Genomic DNA, 17,350 nt, shown 5'->3' with positions numbered 1-17,350 from the left:
TGTGTGTTCTAGGGATAGTTAGAATAAAAGATATCATGTCTAGATTTGGTGCTCATCTAGGTAAATGGATTTATTAACAGTTACAGAAAATATGGACTGCCTAAAAATGTTTGGTTGTGGGTTTATGTGAAATGCATTTTTTTCCCTCAAAACACTGCGTGTGTGTTTCATGTCATGTCATAATTCATTTTCTCAGTTGGGTGTCACTTTGCAGTATTATTTTTATTTATCAATGTTAAAACATTGCTTTCTCATTATATCTTTCATTCCATTCCTTTCCTTAACAGTTGTAGGTCATGTTTAATGTTAAAACATTGATCATTTTAGTAGAAATTATGATGCCACAGTGCACTGGCTCTTTCATAAAACTCTTACTTTAAATCCCTCATGGCACTGAATTTTCAGTGTTATGCATGGGCATGCCTTTGACTATTGGTGTCTATATGGTATCTCTACTAAATTTTAATTGTAGCCATCTCATTACCACACTTATGGTGATAATCAGTACAGTTGTGTTTGAAGCAGTAAATACAAAAAAGGTCTAGTTGAATCACCAATCCTGTGCCCTTGTATTCTACTTCCAGCACCTCTCTGTCACATGTAAAGACCATAGTCATTCAGATTCTCAAAGCAAACAGATTTAACTTAAAAACACTTTATAAAAGGATAGAGGTGAGGAAGGGCTGTAAAGAGCTGAGCTTCTATAGCTTAATTCACTTTTCTGGTCTTTTTTTTGTTCTTCTGATGTAATTAAACAGGGCATGGGTGTTGCATGATGTTGTACTCCTTGCCAGAACAGAAAACATTTTAAGGTGAACTGCTGAAGAAAATCAATTACACTGGAAAGCAAATCCTGCATGCATTATTAACAAAACCTTCTTAGCACTTGTGTGGCTGTTCTTCTCAAGAAGCAAGTTGGTATTAATGATAGCAAATTATGGAGTTTTCCTAGTTGTTTCAACAGATCACTGTGCAGGTCTTCTGTATAAGGAGCGAGTGTCCTGGGGCCCCCTCAGCTTATGGGCCAGCCCCTGTTTTGGTGTGGCAAATGATACTGCCCATGGCAGTCACCAGGGAGACAGCAGGCACTTCCTGGAAAGTGGAAGGACACTGACCTAAGCTGTGTATTTGTTGCAGTGTCCCCATAGGATCAGCCACGTTATACTGAGGAGAAGTTTTTAAAATACAATGTGCCATTCTAGGAGGTAAAGCTGGAGCCTGCTGATCCTGGTGGCTTGATGGAGGCTGCAGAGGAGCCTGTCAGTGCTGGTGGTGGAATGTGCACTGGTGGTTCCCTTGGGTCACATGTGGGCAAAACTACTGTTAGGTAGGGTGTTTTTTTTGCATTTATTATATCCTGTGCTAAGCATTGAAGATACAAGAAAGGACTAACAGTCTTTATCTAGAGCTGCTGGATTTTTGAAAAATTACAGATTACTCTTAATAGCAAGATAATTACACTTGTGAGAATGGCATAGTTGTGATCATTCCCCAGAATAAAAAGCCACTTCTGTACCTTCTAAGTAAAGAGACATGGTGTGATGTCACATAGCGTTGGGCAGTACTTCTGACTGTGGGGTTTAGAGTTGGGCTGCAGTGAGTGAAGAGTGGGGTGTTTATTTGCTTTGAGGGGGGAAAGCCTTCATTGGGGATACAGAGATCCAGAATTTTGCACACATTACTGATCTTTTAAGCATGAGTGCTGTCCCATTGAATTCCAAGATCTTGGTGTATTCAGTAGGATTACTTACATCCTTAAAACTTTGCTTATGAGTGAGTCTTGGTAGAATGAAAGTTTTTATTGCACTGAACTTCTTAGTCTTTCTGTATATCTGAAATATGTAATCATTCTGACATAATAAAAAAGGTACAGGGAAGCTCAAAAACTGCCACGAATATCTTGCCATTTGTTTGTGTTTATTTTACCTACTGTTGTCCTACAGGTATTAAAATTCCCTCTTACTTGTAGCTTCTGTGAGAAATATGCTTACCTTTAAAATGATGTCAGTTTTGAGGAAAGGGTCAGCAGTTTTTCACTGCGCTCCAGATTAATTTTGGTCATCATTTCTTTCCTGCTGGTATGGGCTGTCCATGTCTTTTCTAGAGGAGCAGAGGTGGCCCAGGACATCCACAAAGGGTGGTGGTGGAGCCCATCATACAATTTCTCAGAGTTGAGATAGGGAGAAACACAAGCACAAGGCATTAAGAAAGGTTGGAATCATCCCCATTTTCTCACTTCTCTGATTTGGCTTTTGTCCACATGATGTTTTGACACCAAAGCTGCTCAGAAGTGCATTGCAGTGGTTGACCTGAATTTAGGTCAGAGCAGCCCCAAATCCAACATGTAACCAATAAATGAAGATACATGTCCTAAAGATGTGTTGTTGTTTATTATTTACATGTCTTGATTTGTTGTAGGGTTTTCAAGGTGTTAGAAATGCTTTTTAAAATACCGAAATTTAGAAACCATAGTCAAAAACAGTTCATTTATGAGTATTATTTGTTTTCACTTTTTGAATGAGTTGCATTGAGACCTTCTCAAAAAAACATCTTGCAAAACAGATGAAGTGTCAGTGTCTGCTGAGGCAATAAATGGCTTTTGCTTTCAAAATATCATAGTTGTGTTGTAAGCCTGTACTTATTGGATTTGCTTAAAATTTTTGCAAACGCACCCCCAAACAAAGTAATGCCCCACAAAGCAAAGTTATTATTCTTCTGAAGGAAGTGCTTTGATGCATGATACCACATTTCAGTACAGACATTTGTTAAGAGCAGTTCAGTATTTGTAGTGCTGGTATTAGGACTGGATTATGTGTAATCTAATTCAGGAGGTTACTAACAATTTGAAGGGATTATAAGATTAGCAATTATCAGTGTGCTTATTTGATTAAAATAAATGCTTGCAGATTTGGCTGCCATACCTGTGCTCTCATATTTGGGATCAGAAATCATGTTTGATTGGAAGTAGAAGAAACAAACAACAACAAAACTTTGTCATTTAATTCTGTTTCTGTAATGATTTCAATACAATGTCTACTCTCTAATTAATTTTCACTGATTGCAATGCACTTTATTATTAAAAGCCTTTTGAAGAAAGGCTTTTTTAGGGGAGGGAAGGCCATTTTTAAAAATAATATACAGTCAATCTAAAAAGTAAATTTTTAGGTACTGGGCAAAGACAGTTGTTCAATAGGATATTCCTTCACTGGAGCTTTGTCTGTAACTTTAAGTTTAGGTATGGTATCACTTAATGAAACTTCCCAGATTTCTTGTTTGAAAAATGTCCAACTCTGTGATTGAGAGTTTCATTTCATTGCGGAGCTGAGATCCCAGAGGATCTTCTTCGTCTTCTTCCTTACATTCCATATTGAATCCTTCTACCTCTACCTCCTGAAGGCACCCAACTCTCCTGAGTATGAAGAACTTTTTTATTAGAAGTTTGGTTTCTCTTTCTGTGAAACCAGTTCAGATCCTTAGAGGCCATCACAAGAGTCGTCCTCACCCTCAGGATGAGTGCTGGACACTCTTTTTCTCAGCATATCCCAACGTCTGAGCCACTGTGTCATACACATGGTTTGGTAAGGAAAAGAGAACCTGTTAGGGAATTTATTGTTTTAGACATCCTTTTGTTTCCAGTGAGAAAGAAGAAGCAAATTTATAAAAAGGCATCTAGTTTTCTCCCTGAAAATACAAAACTTACACCTGGACTCTGAGCCTGACTGCAGGGTGACCTGCCTATATATGTAGGCAGCTATAAATCATTGCATAAACACGAGTGACCGTTCCATATTTGGAGAACAAATTATTCCTGGTTTTCAGTTCACAGGTTACATTCAAGCTGGGAATGGTGTTTTTAATCTTCTCTTTAAAAGAAAAAAAAAAAGAGAGAAAAGACAACATTTTGAGATCTGAACTGACATGTAGCTTTGGGTTTCTGACATTTATGCCTTATTTGTATATCCCTTTTCAACCTTTTCCAGCTGCTACTGCATAAATCTTCCACATTTTTTCCACTAACTATATGGATGGAGAAGACAAATTAGGAAGTTCAGCTTTCTTCTTGGTGCCTGTTTTTAGGAGTTTTAAAAGTGGTCCGGGATATTCTAAACTGACCTTGGTGGATTTTTTTTATAAGGTAGCTTTTATCGAGTTTCTGCCCTTTCTTGCAGATGTGAACATAGTACAAAGCACTAGCTCCCAGGAAGTGGCAGGGTGACTTTTCATCTGTAAAAGCCCTATTACAGTAGCCTATCATGCCCTGAGGAGTGGTGATGTTGGCCACGATCCTGCAAGGAGCTGCAGCTGCCAGGCTCCCAGGTAGCTCCCTGCAGATCCTCAGGCTGGCTGGGCCATGCTGCTGTATTGCAGCACCAGCACAGCATGTCCAGTGCTGCTCAACCCCCTCCCTCCCAAGCTCTCCCATAGATGGTGGCAGCCAACATCTCAGTGTGGAGGCCACACAGAGAGCAACAAGGATTGCCCATGGTGTCAAATTCTCCATTAGCCACAAACCAAGATCCCTTTGCTCTAGCTTTTCATAAACCCAAGAAATGGCAACTACCTCTTGGGTACAGAGTAGAGAGATTAAAAACAGAAGCATAACCTAATCTTTAAAGTAACTTGAAGCAGGACATAGTCAGTTTGTTGCATAATTATTTTCCTCATTCCTCAAACTCAACTCATTGTATGTTGTTTTAATAGTACAAATGCACTGTGCACTGTAAAAATCAAGTAAAATGTAAAGAAATGTACAGGGAGTGCAGCATTAGGAATGCTTTTCACAAAATGCTCTATTAATAGTAAGCAGTTGTTAACGTGACTTCCTCTCAAATGTACAGTTAGCAGGGTTGTAGGGCTAGTTTTTAACACTGAGTTTTATAACCATTGTTTAAATAGCTTATAGGTGTTAAATGGAATTAGGCCAATTATTAGCAAGTTGGATATAGTTACTGCATTCTTCTCCTTCCATTTTTGTAGTAACAATTCATCTTCTTGCTTTAGCTCCATGCCTTCCTCCAGCTACCCTAGGTAATCACTCAGCCAAGCCGTAGGTGGTGTGACCAGTTGCTTGAATACATTCAGTGATTAAATATATTCTGTTCTAAAATGGGCAGAATAATGGTGATTTAATGAAAACATCTCAGCAGCAGCATTTGTAACAATACAGGAATTTTCTTAAAGACTCTAATGGTTATGTCTGGCATTTTTATCTGTACTGTTAGACCTCTGCTTGATGTTATTACTTTCATCTGGTAATTTCTAAGGCAGATGATCATATACAGATATTTACCTGATACTCGTTTTCATTAATAGCTCTGGAGTGTGTTGTGCATGAGAATAAGAAGCACAACCTGTCTGATCTAGACTACAGTTAGGGAAGCCCTAATAAATTCTGGTGCCTGACATGAGCAAGTTTGGGAAGAGCAAGCTTTGAGTCCTTCCCATTGAAGATGAATAGTTGCTGTGTCACTGTTTTGCTCAAGGGAAGGCAACAGGTCTACCTCTGAATGATGGGTGAAGTGGTTCTGTTGGGTGTTTGGGGGTTAAATGTTCAGGAGCTGCTGGAAGGATGTCAGTCCTCATCATCTTTCTGTCCTTTAACTCCTGAGCCATTGATTTTTGCCCTGTTATGTAAGTTTTCTTGCCTTGAATGTTGACAAGGTAATATCCTATGTCATATAACTGAGAAGAAGCTGGTGAGCCACACAGCAGCCCAGCACATCAAAGGATTGCTCACAGAGTTGTGTCCAGCATGACCTTTACCTTTAGTGAAAAATGTCCTTTACACAAGGTAAAGGTATGAGAGTGCACTGTTAAAGCTGGGACAAGGATTAAGGAGTGCAGAACAGAAATATCTGTCTCCACACTTCCAAAACTGCAATTAGGTAAAAGAAATTGTACCAGGTATTCTGCAAGGTCAACATTAAGAGTTTCTTTTTTTTCCACTGTGCAGGAAGCTGTTGCCATCTTGACTTTTCCATAGAAATATTCTTCTGTTTCCTTAGTTTACACTGATGGCATACTTCAGGTTTTACATGCAACCCCAGAAACCTTCTTCTCTGGTAGGATGGTTGTTAGGAGCTCTCATATTCCTTGAATTGGTGTTACCGTAGAAACTCCTGATGCTACCTGTGGTCATGGAGTCTCCAAGACATTCTCATGAGAGCTGATCCTGTGATTCAAATTTTAATCCTTAAACCTACTGCCTTTCTCCTGTTTAACCCCAGCACTCACTCAGACTCCAACTATGTCAGTTCTTTTGGACATGTCAACACCTGAGAAGCATGATAGGTAAAACCAAACAGATAGACTCTCATTTTGTTCAGGATTCTAACATGCTGTTTCTTTCATTTACATGTCAGCAAAAACGTACAGGTCTAAAAACAGTAAGAAACATGCATGTGTGCTTTTTCTGGCCAGGAGCCTTCACCACCCTAAAGAATTCACTTTTTTTCATCTGAGTTTTCAAGAGAGTATTAGGATCCTCTTTTTGGAATCATCTGGCTTGATTTTAGGCCTGAGAACTATTGGCAGCAAGTTCTCTTGCACTGAGTTTGGACTGATGCCACAGGTAAACACAAACTTCTCATGACTTCCTCTTCAGTCTGGTTTTTTTTTTTTTTTTTACTTTTGTTTCTCCCATTTGGGTATTTTCTGCTTTCTCATCTGTAGAAACTTCCAGTCCAACTGGTTTTTCCTTTCTGGCAGTCACCATAACAGACTTATTATTCCAAACCACTTCCACCAGAGTAAGGGATCTTCAATTTCCAACAACCATTGCTGTTTCTAACCTGGATTTGGCATTCTTCAGGCTCACAGTACTTTGTGAATTTGTGTACACTAGGAAGATCTCTACAGTGCAACCATTTTTGAAAACAAAACCATCAACCAGAATGTGTAAGTTGCACTGAAACAATTTTCTGTTATGACAGCAAGATAATATTGTAAGCAACAAGGGAAGCTCTACTTGCAAGATCCAGTGAAAATACTTTTTGTTAACTTTTTACATCTCCTGACAATGCTGTGGTATGTATCTGGTGCTTGTAAACCTGATGCATGTTACGGCTTTGAGTATTATCAAGGCTTTTTCCCACAGCTCAGCTTTCCTGAACATAAAAGTCCAAGTTCTTTTTGAAGAGTTTGCCAGAAGAGATGGAGGTGAGGTCTTCAATGCATTTTAGGTAGTGGGACATAAACCCAAGGTTTTAATCTGTTATTCTGTCAAAAGGTACATTTTGAAGGGCCTGATGGATCAGCTGCATTCTGCCCATGTGTTTCATATGATGTTTCAGGTATTCTCAGCTTCCCTTCCAGCACCAGTCTGTGTAGTTGCTGGAAGATGTTAAACTGTTGTTTCATTCTAACAGTGGATAAAGAGATCCTAATCTGCCATACATGAGCTCACAAAGCAGTTAGGATCCAGATCTCTCTGGATACCACAATATGAGTTTTCTGTTTTCAGGTTTTTATCTTTGGGTCCTCTATTCAAAATTGCACTTATGACTGCAGAATGTGTTCTGTGTAGCCTTTATATTGCAGAACTCAAATCTGTATATGTATAAACACTCCATGGGTGTATCAATATGCACATAACAATTGTCTGCCTAGGATTATCTACTCACAAGGAAGAAGGAGATACACTGAATTTAGTGGATTCAAGTTGGTCAGAAGGAGGGTCTGCATGTGCTAGTCTAAGCTTCAGATTTTATCAGTGCTTCATTCTTAGTCTGTGTTTTGCAGTGGCTCCACCATTTGCACCCCTGGGAATAAAATGTCTGAGCACATGCAGTAGAAAAATAATGTCCCTTTTAAAATAAGTAAATAAATTACCTTTCTTATTTTTTCTTTCTTTGCCTGTCATCTTCCCTGTTCTCTGAGATCCCATGGGGCAGAAGTTGCAGATGATGAGTCTCATTTCTGCAGGAGCCTGTTAACCTTTCTGTGTGAATGACAGTTTTCCAGATTTAAGTCTTAGTCAGTGTTTATGTTAAGAAGAGGGTTAATGATGATCCCCATAGGCCTCTCGCTCAGAAAGCAAAAACATCTGCTAAGCCAAGAAGTGGTTAGTTTGCTAAATTTAGAAGGAAGAAATGCATTTCCCAAAATTTGCACTGCATCTTAAAAACTTTAGGGAACCAGTGGGGGCAAGCAATTATGGAAGAAATACTGTTTATTCATTTTTTAGCTTATTTCATGTATTTTCAGTTAAAAGTGAGATTGTTCTTATTAAACAGAAGGGGAGTATTACTCATATATATGAAATATGTAATGCAATTGAACTCTTTGTGCTTTTGTTTAGATTAATAGCTGGACACGTACCAAAGCCTGTGAAGCTTAGAGATGTTCTGCAGTACATACTTAGCGGTGGAGAAAGTGAGGTTGAAATGGATGTCTGCTAGGAAAGTCCCTTAACCAAACCCATAGACCAGGAGAACTACAGATTTTGGCCTCTTTCTACCTCCTCACCAAATGTGCCCCAAATTGCCACCAGCAGTCTGGCTCCTTGCAGGAGAAGGTCGCCTTATGAATGGTCTGTGAGCCCTTGGTTGCAGCCATCATCATCTGTCTTTGCTTTTAGTGTCTTGGCCAAAGCTGCCATCAGTAAATAGGGTTCAAACTGGACTTGTCCTGCTTTGTGCGATGGCGAGGGAGCGTTGTTGGCTGGTGCCAGTGAAGCCTCTCCTGACAGTAGTGCTCTTGATGACTTCATGATGGCTGGGGCCATGGCACGGGGCAGCAGCCATGGCCAGGGACAAAACGGGACAGATTATGCACTCCCAGTCATGCTCGTGCAGTAAATTTGGGTGTCCAGGAAAGGTGTCACCGTCGGTGGCCTGAGACCTTCCCACTCTTGTTGCCCCTCTCCCTCTGGAGCAAGCACAGTGGCTGGTGCTGCTCCAGGGAAACATATGGCTTTGCTAAAGGATGTACAATCCCCTCACTTGTCCGTGGTCCCCAGCAGGCTGGTGGTGACCCAGCTCCAGCCGCTGCATCCCGCCTGGCCAAGCAGAGGGCTGGGCAGATCCTTTGAACCACATATCCTCAAACTTCCTTGGGTGGATAAGGAGTTGGCGGTTTTCGGGCATGACTGTGCTTTGCTCTCCCTCTTGGTGTCCTGTTTAACCTTTTCATCTCCTGACACAGCAGGCTCTCCTTGCTGGCGAAATGCGAGGTGCGAATAGGTGAGGGTGTGTGTCTGTGGATAAACCCCTCGGGCAGCGCAGCATGAGCTCTGCTGGGAGGCTGGCAGGCCGTGCGCAAGTACGGGAATGCAAACTGAAAAAAGGGATAAGCAAGGTGAATTCAGAAGCTCTTTGCTAAATTCACGTTTTACCTGTGTTAGAGCAAAAACCTCACGGCAAGACCCAGCAGAGCCTCCCTCCTCCTGCGGACACGCTCCGGGAAAGGGGTGGGAAGGGAAGGGAAGGGAAGGGAAGGGAAGGGAAGGGAAGGGAAGGGAAGGGAAGGGAAGGGAAGGGAAGGGAAGGGAAGGGAAGGGAAGGGAAGGGAAGGGAAGGGAAGGGAAGGGAAGGGAAGGGAAGGGAAGGGAAGGGAAGGGAAGGGAAGGGAAGGGAAGGGAGCCGGGCAGAGCGCGCCCCCTCCCGGCGGTCACCGCCCGTGGCACCGCGGCTGGAGGGATGCGGGGAAACAGAGCCTTCCTACAGCCTCGAGCACACGGCACGGAGCAGGTGCAAAGCGTGTGGCAAGCACATCACCGATCCGTGGGTCCCAACCCTGCTGGAGGCGGCGCTCTCTTCCAGCAGCATCGTTAGCACTCGGGTGTCTGTTTTGGGTGTTTTGTTCCACAACAGCGGCAACTGGTGCTTCAAAACCTGGGGCACAGCACCCGTGAGCCAGGGTGGATCCCAAACAGGTCTGGTTCTCCCTCTTCCCTCTGTCCTGCTGTGCCCCCACGCGAATGCTGCCTCCTGGTGGGAAGTGCCTGCAGAGTGGTGTGGAGGTGGAGAAGGAGAGCGCTCCTCTAGCACGTGAAAGCCGTATTTAAAATATAGTGATTATTTAAATTCGGCAGGAAAATCGTTAGCCACTAAATTTTGCCAAGCCTTCTGAGGGATTTCTGCTGATATTTTCAGCAAATGACTTGGGAAAATGAATCCTTTAGGGGTTAGAATATTACTGGAGGCTGTTTTCATTATGTCTTTCTCAGTTACCTAGAAATACATCAGGATCGTGTGAGTTTGCTTGAAGCCCAACCTTAGAGCCTAAAGTATTCAGGTATTCTCAAAAACAGAAATCCACAGTTTCCTGTTTCAAATGTTGCTGGAAATATTAACAGGATTGTAATGGCTTAGCTGATTTATATATATTTATATTTTTTTATATATATATATATGTATATGTATATGTATATATAGGAGGGAAGGGGGGAAAAAAGTGCAATATTGATGTTGGCTCTGAGAACCGCAGCAGAAACTAAAAAGAAAAAGTATTTTCCATTTCACCTCCCTAGAGACTTGGGGTGTGTGTCTTTCTCGTGAAGTATCTGCCTCACCTGTGACTTCATATCCAAGGAGAGTGGAATTAAAAGTCCTAGTGCTGGATGATTCCATAGACATATATACATATACATATACATATATATATATATATATATATATATAGTTATTGAGCCTGGCTGAGATGTTTGCAAAGCTCTTATCTGAATATAGTTTTGAGATTCTTCACTCTGAGAACATAAAACCTTAAAGATTTGCCATAATACCTTTTCCTTTTAAAGAGACAAGCATTTTGAATGGGTTTGATTTCTTGTTTTCCATGGGAATTTTTTGATGTAAGGCCATTGAAATGTTCGAGTGAGAGCATAAAAATGGTTGAAGAAGATCAAGAGTTATTAAAATACCTAGTTTGTTGTATTGATCTGTGATTTAGCACTTCATCTTTCCAATTCTTTGGATGTCAAAGTATGCTCTCACAAATATAACATGGGTTTTCTGTCGATCATATTATTCTCAAGACACGATTTTTCTTTTAATTGTCATTTTGTTTGTGGAGTCAGAATACCTACACAGAGCCATGTAGTGATTTTTTCAGTGAGAAAAGAATGTTCATGTACGATTACCCTCTCTTTATTTGTGCATTTATGAATCCTTTTTTCAGAAATTCTTATATAGCTGCTACTGCTGCTCAAATTGCCATGGTTTTTAAAGAGAATAATGATTATTGATAGTTCCCACATGCACTGGCAGGCACATCTAAAACCTGTACTTTTGTGTTCACAGCTTGCATAATATAAAATTTAGAGATTGCTTGTCAAACTAAGTGTCAGCTGAGTTTCCTAGGAAACTCACTGAAGATATTTATAAAACTACAGATCAGCTTAATAATAGATATAATAATGTCAGTAGCTCATTTTTTTTTTCTTTTTACTTTATTGGTACATTTTAGTTTGCTTTAATTTGCTGCTAAACCAAACCACTGCATTTCCAAATAGAGCAGAGGAGACCTTCCTTCCAATACCTTGCTTAATTAATTTCTTAAGAAAAGGATAGTTTCTGCTATTCCATGTAAGGAAATGTAAAGCGCCCTATGTAAAATTAAAAAGATCATAAATGTCATACTAGTTATCTGAATTAATCCTTTATAAGTAAAACCACAACTGTGAAATAGAAGTGTAAATATTGTATCATGTTATTGTTTTATTCACTGTTGAACTGAATGTAGGAATTTAAAGTTCATGGCACATGCATGCAAAACAGTCACTGCAGACTTAATGGAAATCCTGAGTATGGGTTTCTATAGAAGCTAGATAGATAGAAGACCTGTTAGTATTGTAAAAGGCACGATTCTGTGAAAATAATTACATCCCTGAGCTGAAAAAAAAAAATCTGAAAAGAGAGTAAGTGATATTTGGTGTCCATTTTTTATTCATTCTTCTGTTACTATGTTTTCCTCACACTGATTCTTTGAGTTTAGACATTAGCATTGCCACAGTTGATCTTTTTGTACTTTAAGGCTCTTTAAATGGAAATTTCAGTCATGTAAATTCAAAATTTGCTGATCTTTATGTATGTATTTATATATATGTATAAAATAATCTATACTTTGTCAAAACATAATTATTCAAGACAATTAGATGAAGTTAACATTCTATAGAAAGCAGATTAAAGTAGTTTCAGTTTTCCCATTTTAGTACGGTAATGAGAATGAAGTTAGTGTGTTTAGAAATGAGGCAGTACTGACTCCTTATCTCACCTGGAATCCATTTCTTGTGCCCAGTATGTACATTTGCCTGTCAGGACTATTTTTTTGATGCTGTTCTAATTAGCCAAGTAAGGTGTTCATATGAAGGATAATCAAGAACTGATTTTTTCTTTTGAAAAGGTAGGAGTGTAGCTGTCTGTTGTTTCTCTGTGTAAGAAATCTCATTGCACACTTAACAATGTCGTTGCAGAAGAAATCTTAGGAAGCCTGTTCATCACACACTGAAAAGGTTAATTTCCTATAAAGCTACAAAAATTATCCCAATCCTAATAGCAGCTCGATGCTAGTGATACCGTTCCAGCTTGTTACAGCAAGGTGGCAGGTAAAACCTTGTAAATCATTGCATTTCTTTTAATACAGCTTACATGTAGACAACAACCTTAAAAGCATAAAATGGTACAGCTGCTGTGTCAAATGACACTTTTTAAACACATTTTATTTGTCAGAGCTGGCTGTCTCTTAGCTGTGGTCTTGCAGTTCAGGGTATTCAAAACTCATCTTTCTCTTGGGAAGAAGTGGAAGATGACTTCAGCTCATAAGTAGGATATCTAATTAGGAGACTTGCCTCTTTCCCAACCTGCCATGGATTGTGCGTAGTGTAACTGCATTACTCCTCGCTCCTCTGTTCCTAACCATGATTTGCCTGTTTGAAACACGCAAGTGCAAACAACCAAAAACTTCCCTTAAGTATTTGTTGTATAGGTGAGAAAGTTGTGAGTGAGTACTTAATAATGTGTTGAACCATTTTGGATGAGTCCTGCCAAAATGGTCCTGCTACTGTGGAGACAAGATGTATTGTCTCTGATTTATGAACCAACTTCACAAGACATGTTTCTGCAAAAAAGCCAATTCACACTGTCTTGCAGGGTTTGTGATGGAGTTGTATTTTTGCACAAACACTGACTTCAGTCCACACTCTTAAGTAGATCCCTTTCTGTGTCAGACATAGTCTATGCTTTGGAACAAAGAACAACCATGTTAAGGAAAACTACTCTAATCAGGAACTTTCAGCCTGGAGGCATTTTTGCTTTGGGCTTATTTGTCTTCTTTTTTTCATGGTCTGTGCTGCCAGCATGAGGCAAGAGTTCTCTCAATAATAGGTGTGTCACTTAAAAATGCATCACTCTGCTCCGGTGTCTGCACGAGCAGTGGTACAACTGAAGTTAAACTTTGCTCAGTCAAGGTGATGACAAGTATCTGACCAAAAAGTTCAGCCTGAATCAAACTGCTTCCCCATGGTGACTGTAGCTGACTATAAAAATATACTTTTATATCCTTATATAAATTTATAGGGCTTTTGGCAAGGAAGGAGTATTTGTGAAAATATGCTTTTGCTTCAGAGTTTCTTCCACATAGTTTTGCTAACAGGCATCTGTTGGGTTGTGTTAAACAGTTTCGTTTTGTTTTTTATAAATCCTGTGCTTATCTATCACACCTTGATCATCCAGAAAGAAAACCTGGATATTCTAACTGTACATACTGTATTCTGTTTCCCTGCTATAACAATGGAGGTTTGAAAAGGAAAAATATATTAAGTAAATATATATGCAGTGTATTTTCTTTTCCTTTCAGTTCATATCCGTGGGAAACTGCTATGAGAATTACAAACAGCTTTTAGGGGGCTATTTTTTCAACTGGCCAGTGTGTGTGACCCTGTGTTAACAGCGAGTTACATTTTAAGTCCAAAGTTCACTGGGTTTTTCTTTCTTTCCCACTGCAATTAAGTGGGACATGTATTCCATGTGCACACTCAAGTAAAATTGGGGAAAACTTGCCTTTTGATAAAGAAGTCTTGATTATATTATAGTGGGATATGTCAGCCAATGGGATATTTACTGCCAAATACCAAATAACAATGTAGAAATTCAAGAAAGATTCTAAGTCATACAGGCAGTCTGGGGAAAATGAGCCAGCTGGGCTCACAGGAGATCTAAGAAATGGGTGGAAGTGAGAGAGGAGAACCTGCCTCTTTAGCAATAAATATAAAATCACATTTTTATGTCCGTAAGTGCTGCCATTCTAACACATATTAGGAAAGAATTAAAGCTTGAAGAATCTTTTAAATAATCATAGAGTGTAGTTCCCCGCTGATTTTCTGGTTCTCTTTTCTCTTGCTCTTCTCTGCATCTGTCTCTTTCACTCCATGCGTGTCACTGAGTTTTGGTGACACAGAGAATCAGATTCATTAATCTCCACTTTCTGTGCTTTAGTTGCAGTGTTGGGGGGCACCAAGTCAATCCAAAGCTTTTTGTATATACCAGCAAGCATTTCTGCTAACATTACTGAGATCATAATTAACATTACATTATACTTTATCAGCATTATACTAAATAAAGGCACCCCTTTGCTACATTTTCTTTATTAAATCCAAAAATACTTTTTAAGTCTTAACAACCACATGATGTTATGATCTGTGGTTAGTTGTAATATTTTTTAGTGGACCTCACAAAATTGTAATATTTTAACTGTATTTTGAACCACTTGTGAGTACTGCATAATGGTAAAGGTGCTGGATTGAAAGGTCTGGGTAAAGTGTTTGTTTGGCTTATAAAATGTAACCTTGAGCAATATGTGGAAATAATCAGGCTCCTAACTTTACCATACAGATTGTGTTTTACTTCTCAGCAGGACTGTAAACAAGAAAAGGTAGTGAAATGTCTTCTACTAGATGGTATTGTACATATTTAAGTGCATGTTTATTTTTCTTCTAGCTTTTTAGAAAGAATTGACAGCGTCAGCATGGATGACTACACACCCACAGATCAGGTTAGTAAAAATAATGGGGTAGGGTCTGAACTAAAACTGACATTCATCTTGATTTTCTGTGTAATTTATTTTAATCCCTACTGCAGCTGAAATAGGGCATATGGCAGTATAGCAAAATATGGTCTTGCAGTTTAAGTAATGGATATTAAAGAAGAAGAGGCATTTTAGTGGTGCAAACTTGTCTTTTACTGTTGTAACATCTACGCTGGTGATTCTTGTAATACTTCCGTTTTGTCTTCATGCTTCCCATTCTGTGTCCCACCAAAAAAAAAAAAAAAAAAGTGAATGGAAAAAAGAACAGAAAGCCTAAATGTAAAAAGTTGTGATTTCCCTCACCAGCCTTTGCTGCAGAGAAGCAATGCTTTATTTCAGTGGTGGAGGTGGTCCCAGAGGGAGACATCCCATGTCTATCAGAAGGGTCCTTCAGAGGCAAAAGCTTGCAGTGAATGAGGTGTCCAGGTTCAGGGGAGAGCACCAGTGGCAGCAGCAGAGCTTGCAAACTTTTCTGCAGGCCTGCAGGTTCCTTCTTTGCAGGCTGTGCCCATCTCCTGCTGGTAGCAGAGTTTCTATTCAAGCCTTATTTGCAAGACAGTACTTTTTTTTCCCAGAGGCTGTGATACATCTTGATGGAGTGCTCTAATGGCAAACACATTCATGTTAAGGCTGAACTGGTGCGGTCTTGAAGGAGGGGCTTCACCATGTTGCTTGGCTTCAGCTGCCTTCCCTGAGCTCAGGCTATGTGCTTTCCTTTGCTGTTCTCTTCAGCAAACATTCTGAAGTTGTTATTTTTCAGTGCTACTATCCCACTGTCATATAGCAGTCTCAGCCAGGATTGTGGGCTACATCATAAACTCCAAATACAGGTGGCAGAAGAGAATCCCTGCACTGAAAAATTCAGTCTAACAATGCAAGGCATATAACAGGTGGATGCACTTAAAAAATAAACAGAATTGTCAAATCTCACTGTGCAATTAGGTAGTGAAATTCAGAGAAATTAGGTGACTTGCAAGAGATCACCCAAGGAAGCATGCAGAGACGAGCCTGTTGCTTCAGACCTAGTTTAGGTCCATAACCACAAGCATGTACTATAGTCAACCCAATATAGGATCAATTACTCAATCACTCAAGACATTTTCAGACCAAAGGAATTAGCACTGGGGTTTGTTCCATCTAGACCTCATGGTTTTAGCATCAAGATCACTCACCTGGAGAGAGAAGTCAGTGAAGAAAAGCCTAATTTTTGCTTTCATTATCTACATTAGAGTTGGCCTGTTTGTTCCTGGGAGGCCTTTCTCTACCTGAAGTAGTCTTTCATCACCTAGAAATTTTTCCTGATATTTCCTTTTGGGAGAAATGTCTTGAAAGATCAGAAAAGGCCCTTGGTATTTGGCAGGTGGAAAACTTGCTCTGTGGAGGGAATTATCTTCTGTTTTTGTTTTTGTCCTGTTGTGCTGTATCAGTTGCCTTGCTGAATTAACTGGTAAAATTAACTTATTTCTTCTCTTCCCTTGCTTTCTGGTTTTTAGGTTTGTTTTTTGTTTTTTTGGGGTTTTTTTTTGCATTATAACAAAGTTAACAAAGGACAGAAAATGCCAGTAACATATAAAATAGCTAAGTATTAAATAAATGGCCTTCAGCTGAGTGCATGCAGCTGCCAAAGCAGCCATGGTTTGCCTTGGCTACCGGAAGCAGTAGGGTAGGGGAAAAAAGGCAAGCTGTGCCTGCACTCTGTACCACTGGCTGCCTGCTTCCATCCAGGAAGGAGGCATCATGAATTGCTTTTGCCTACTCCCCTTGAGAATTGAGGAAATTATTATTTTTTAATTACTAAAGGAGAGTTGGTTAAGTTGTAAAGTATTGCTAGTTTTAAAAATAGGAAAGAATGCCATATTTCTGCACGACCTAAATTCTGTTCCCTTGTGCTCTGTAACAGAGCTTTAATTACTCAGTCACAAGCTATTATTTCTATAGGATTCCTGTCTCATTCAGTACAAAAAAGGGCAGAGTTAAGGTTGCCTAGGCAACTGTAAATCTGGAGTTTTCTAACATTTGAATACTTGACTTTACAACATGAATAACATTTTTCTTAGTTTTATGTAACTTCAGAATTCATTATCCTCATCACATACCAAGGTGTGTAACCATCAAGAACAGGTTTCAGTGGGCATTTAGGAGAACATAGATGAGGTCTCTGCTTTCTGAGTGCACAAACCAAATGCAGTGATCATTATTAAGTTTCTTTACCATGTCAGTACAGACAAATGACAGTTTACCAACAGGTCTGATTGAACTTTCATTAAATGAAACATTTAAGACTTTTCATGGAAAATAATATTCCAAGCTTTTAAGAGCAAAATTAGGT

At 39.6% G+C, this 17,350-nt stretch overlaps 1 protein-coding gene across 2 annotated transcripts in view; it reads left to right on the top strand.

Moving 5' to 3' along the window:
• The window catches only part of GNAL (G protein subunit alpha L), a 178,638-nt gene that overhangs the window by 150,578 nt on the left and 10,710 nt on the right, over positions 1-17,350 (top strand). For both annotated transcript variants that reach the window (XM_031503998.3, XM_021527781.4), the window contains exon 6: positions 14,934-14,988. In XM_031503998.3, the coding sequence (XP_031359858.1) occupies positions 14,934-14,988 (55 nt within the window). The remainder of the gene's footprint in view (positions 1-14,933; positions 14,989-17,350) is intronic.

This window comes from Lonchura striata, chromosome 2 (assembly GCF_050655825.1).
Source record: "Lonchura striata isolate lonStrDom1 chromosome 2, ASM5065582v1, whole genome shotgun sequence".
NCBI lineage: Eukaryota > Metazoa > Chordata > Aves > Passeriformes > Estrildidae > Lonchura > Lonchura striata.
The sequence above is the reverse complement of the archived record's forward strand: the minus strand, read 5'-3'. Positions and strand labels throughout refer to the sequence as shown.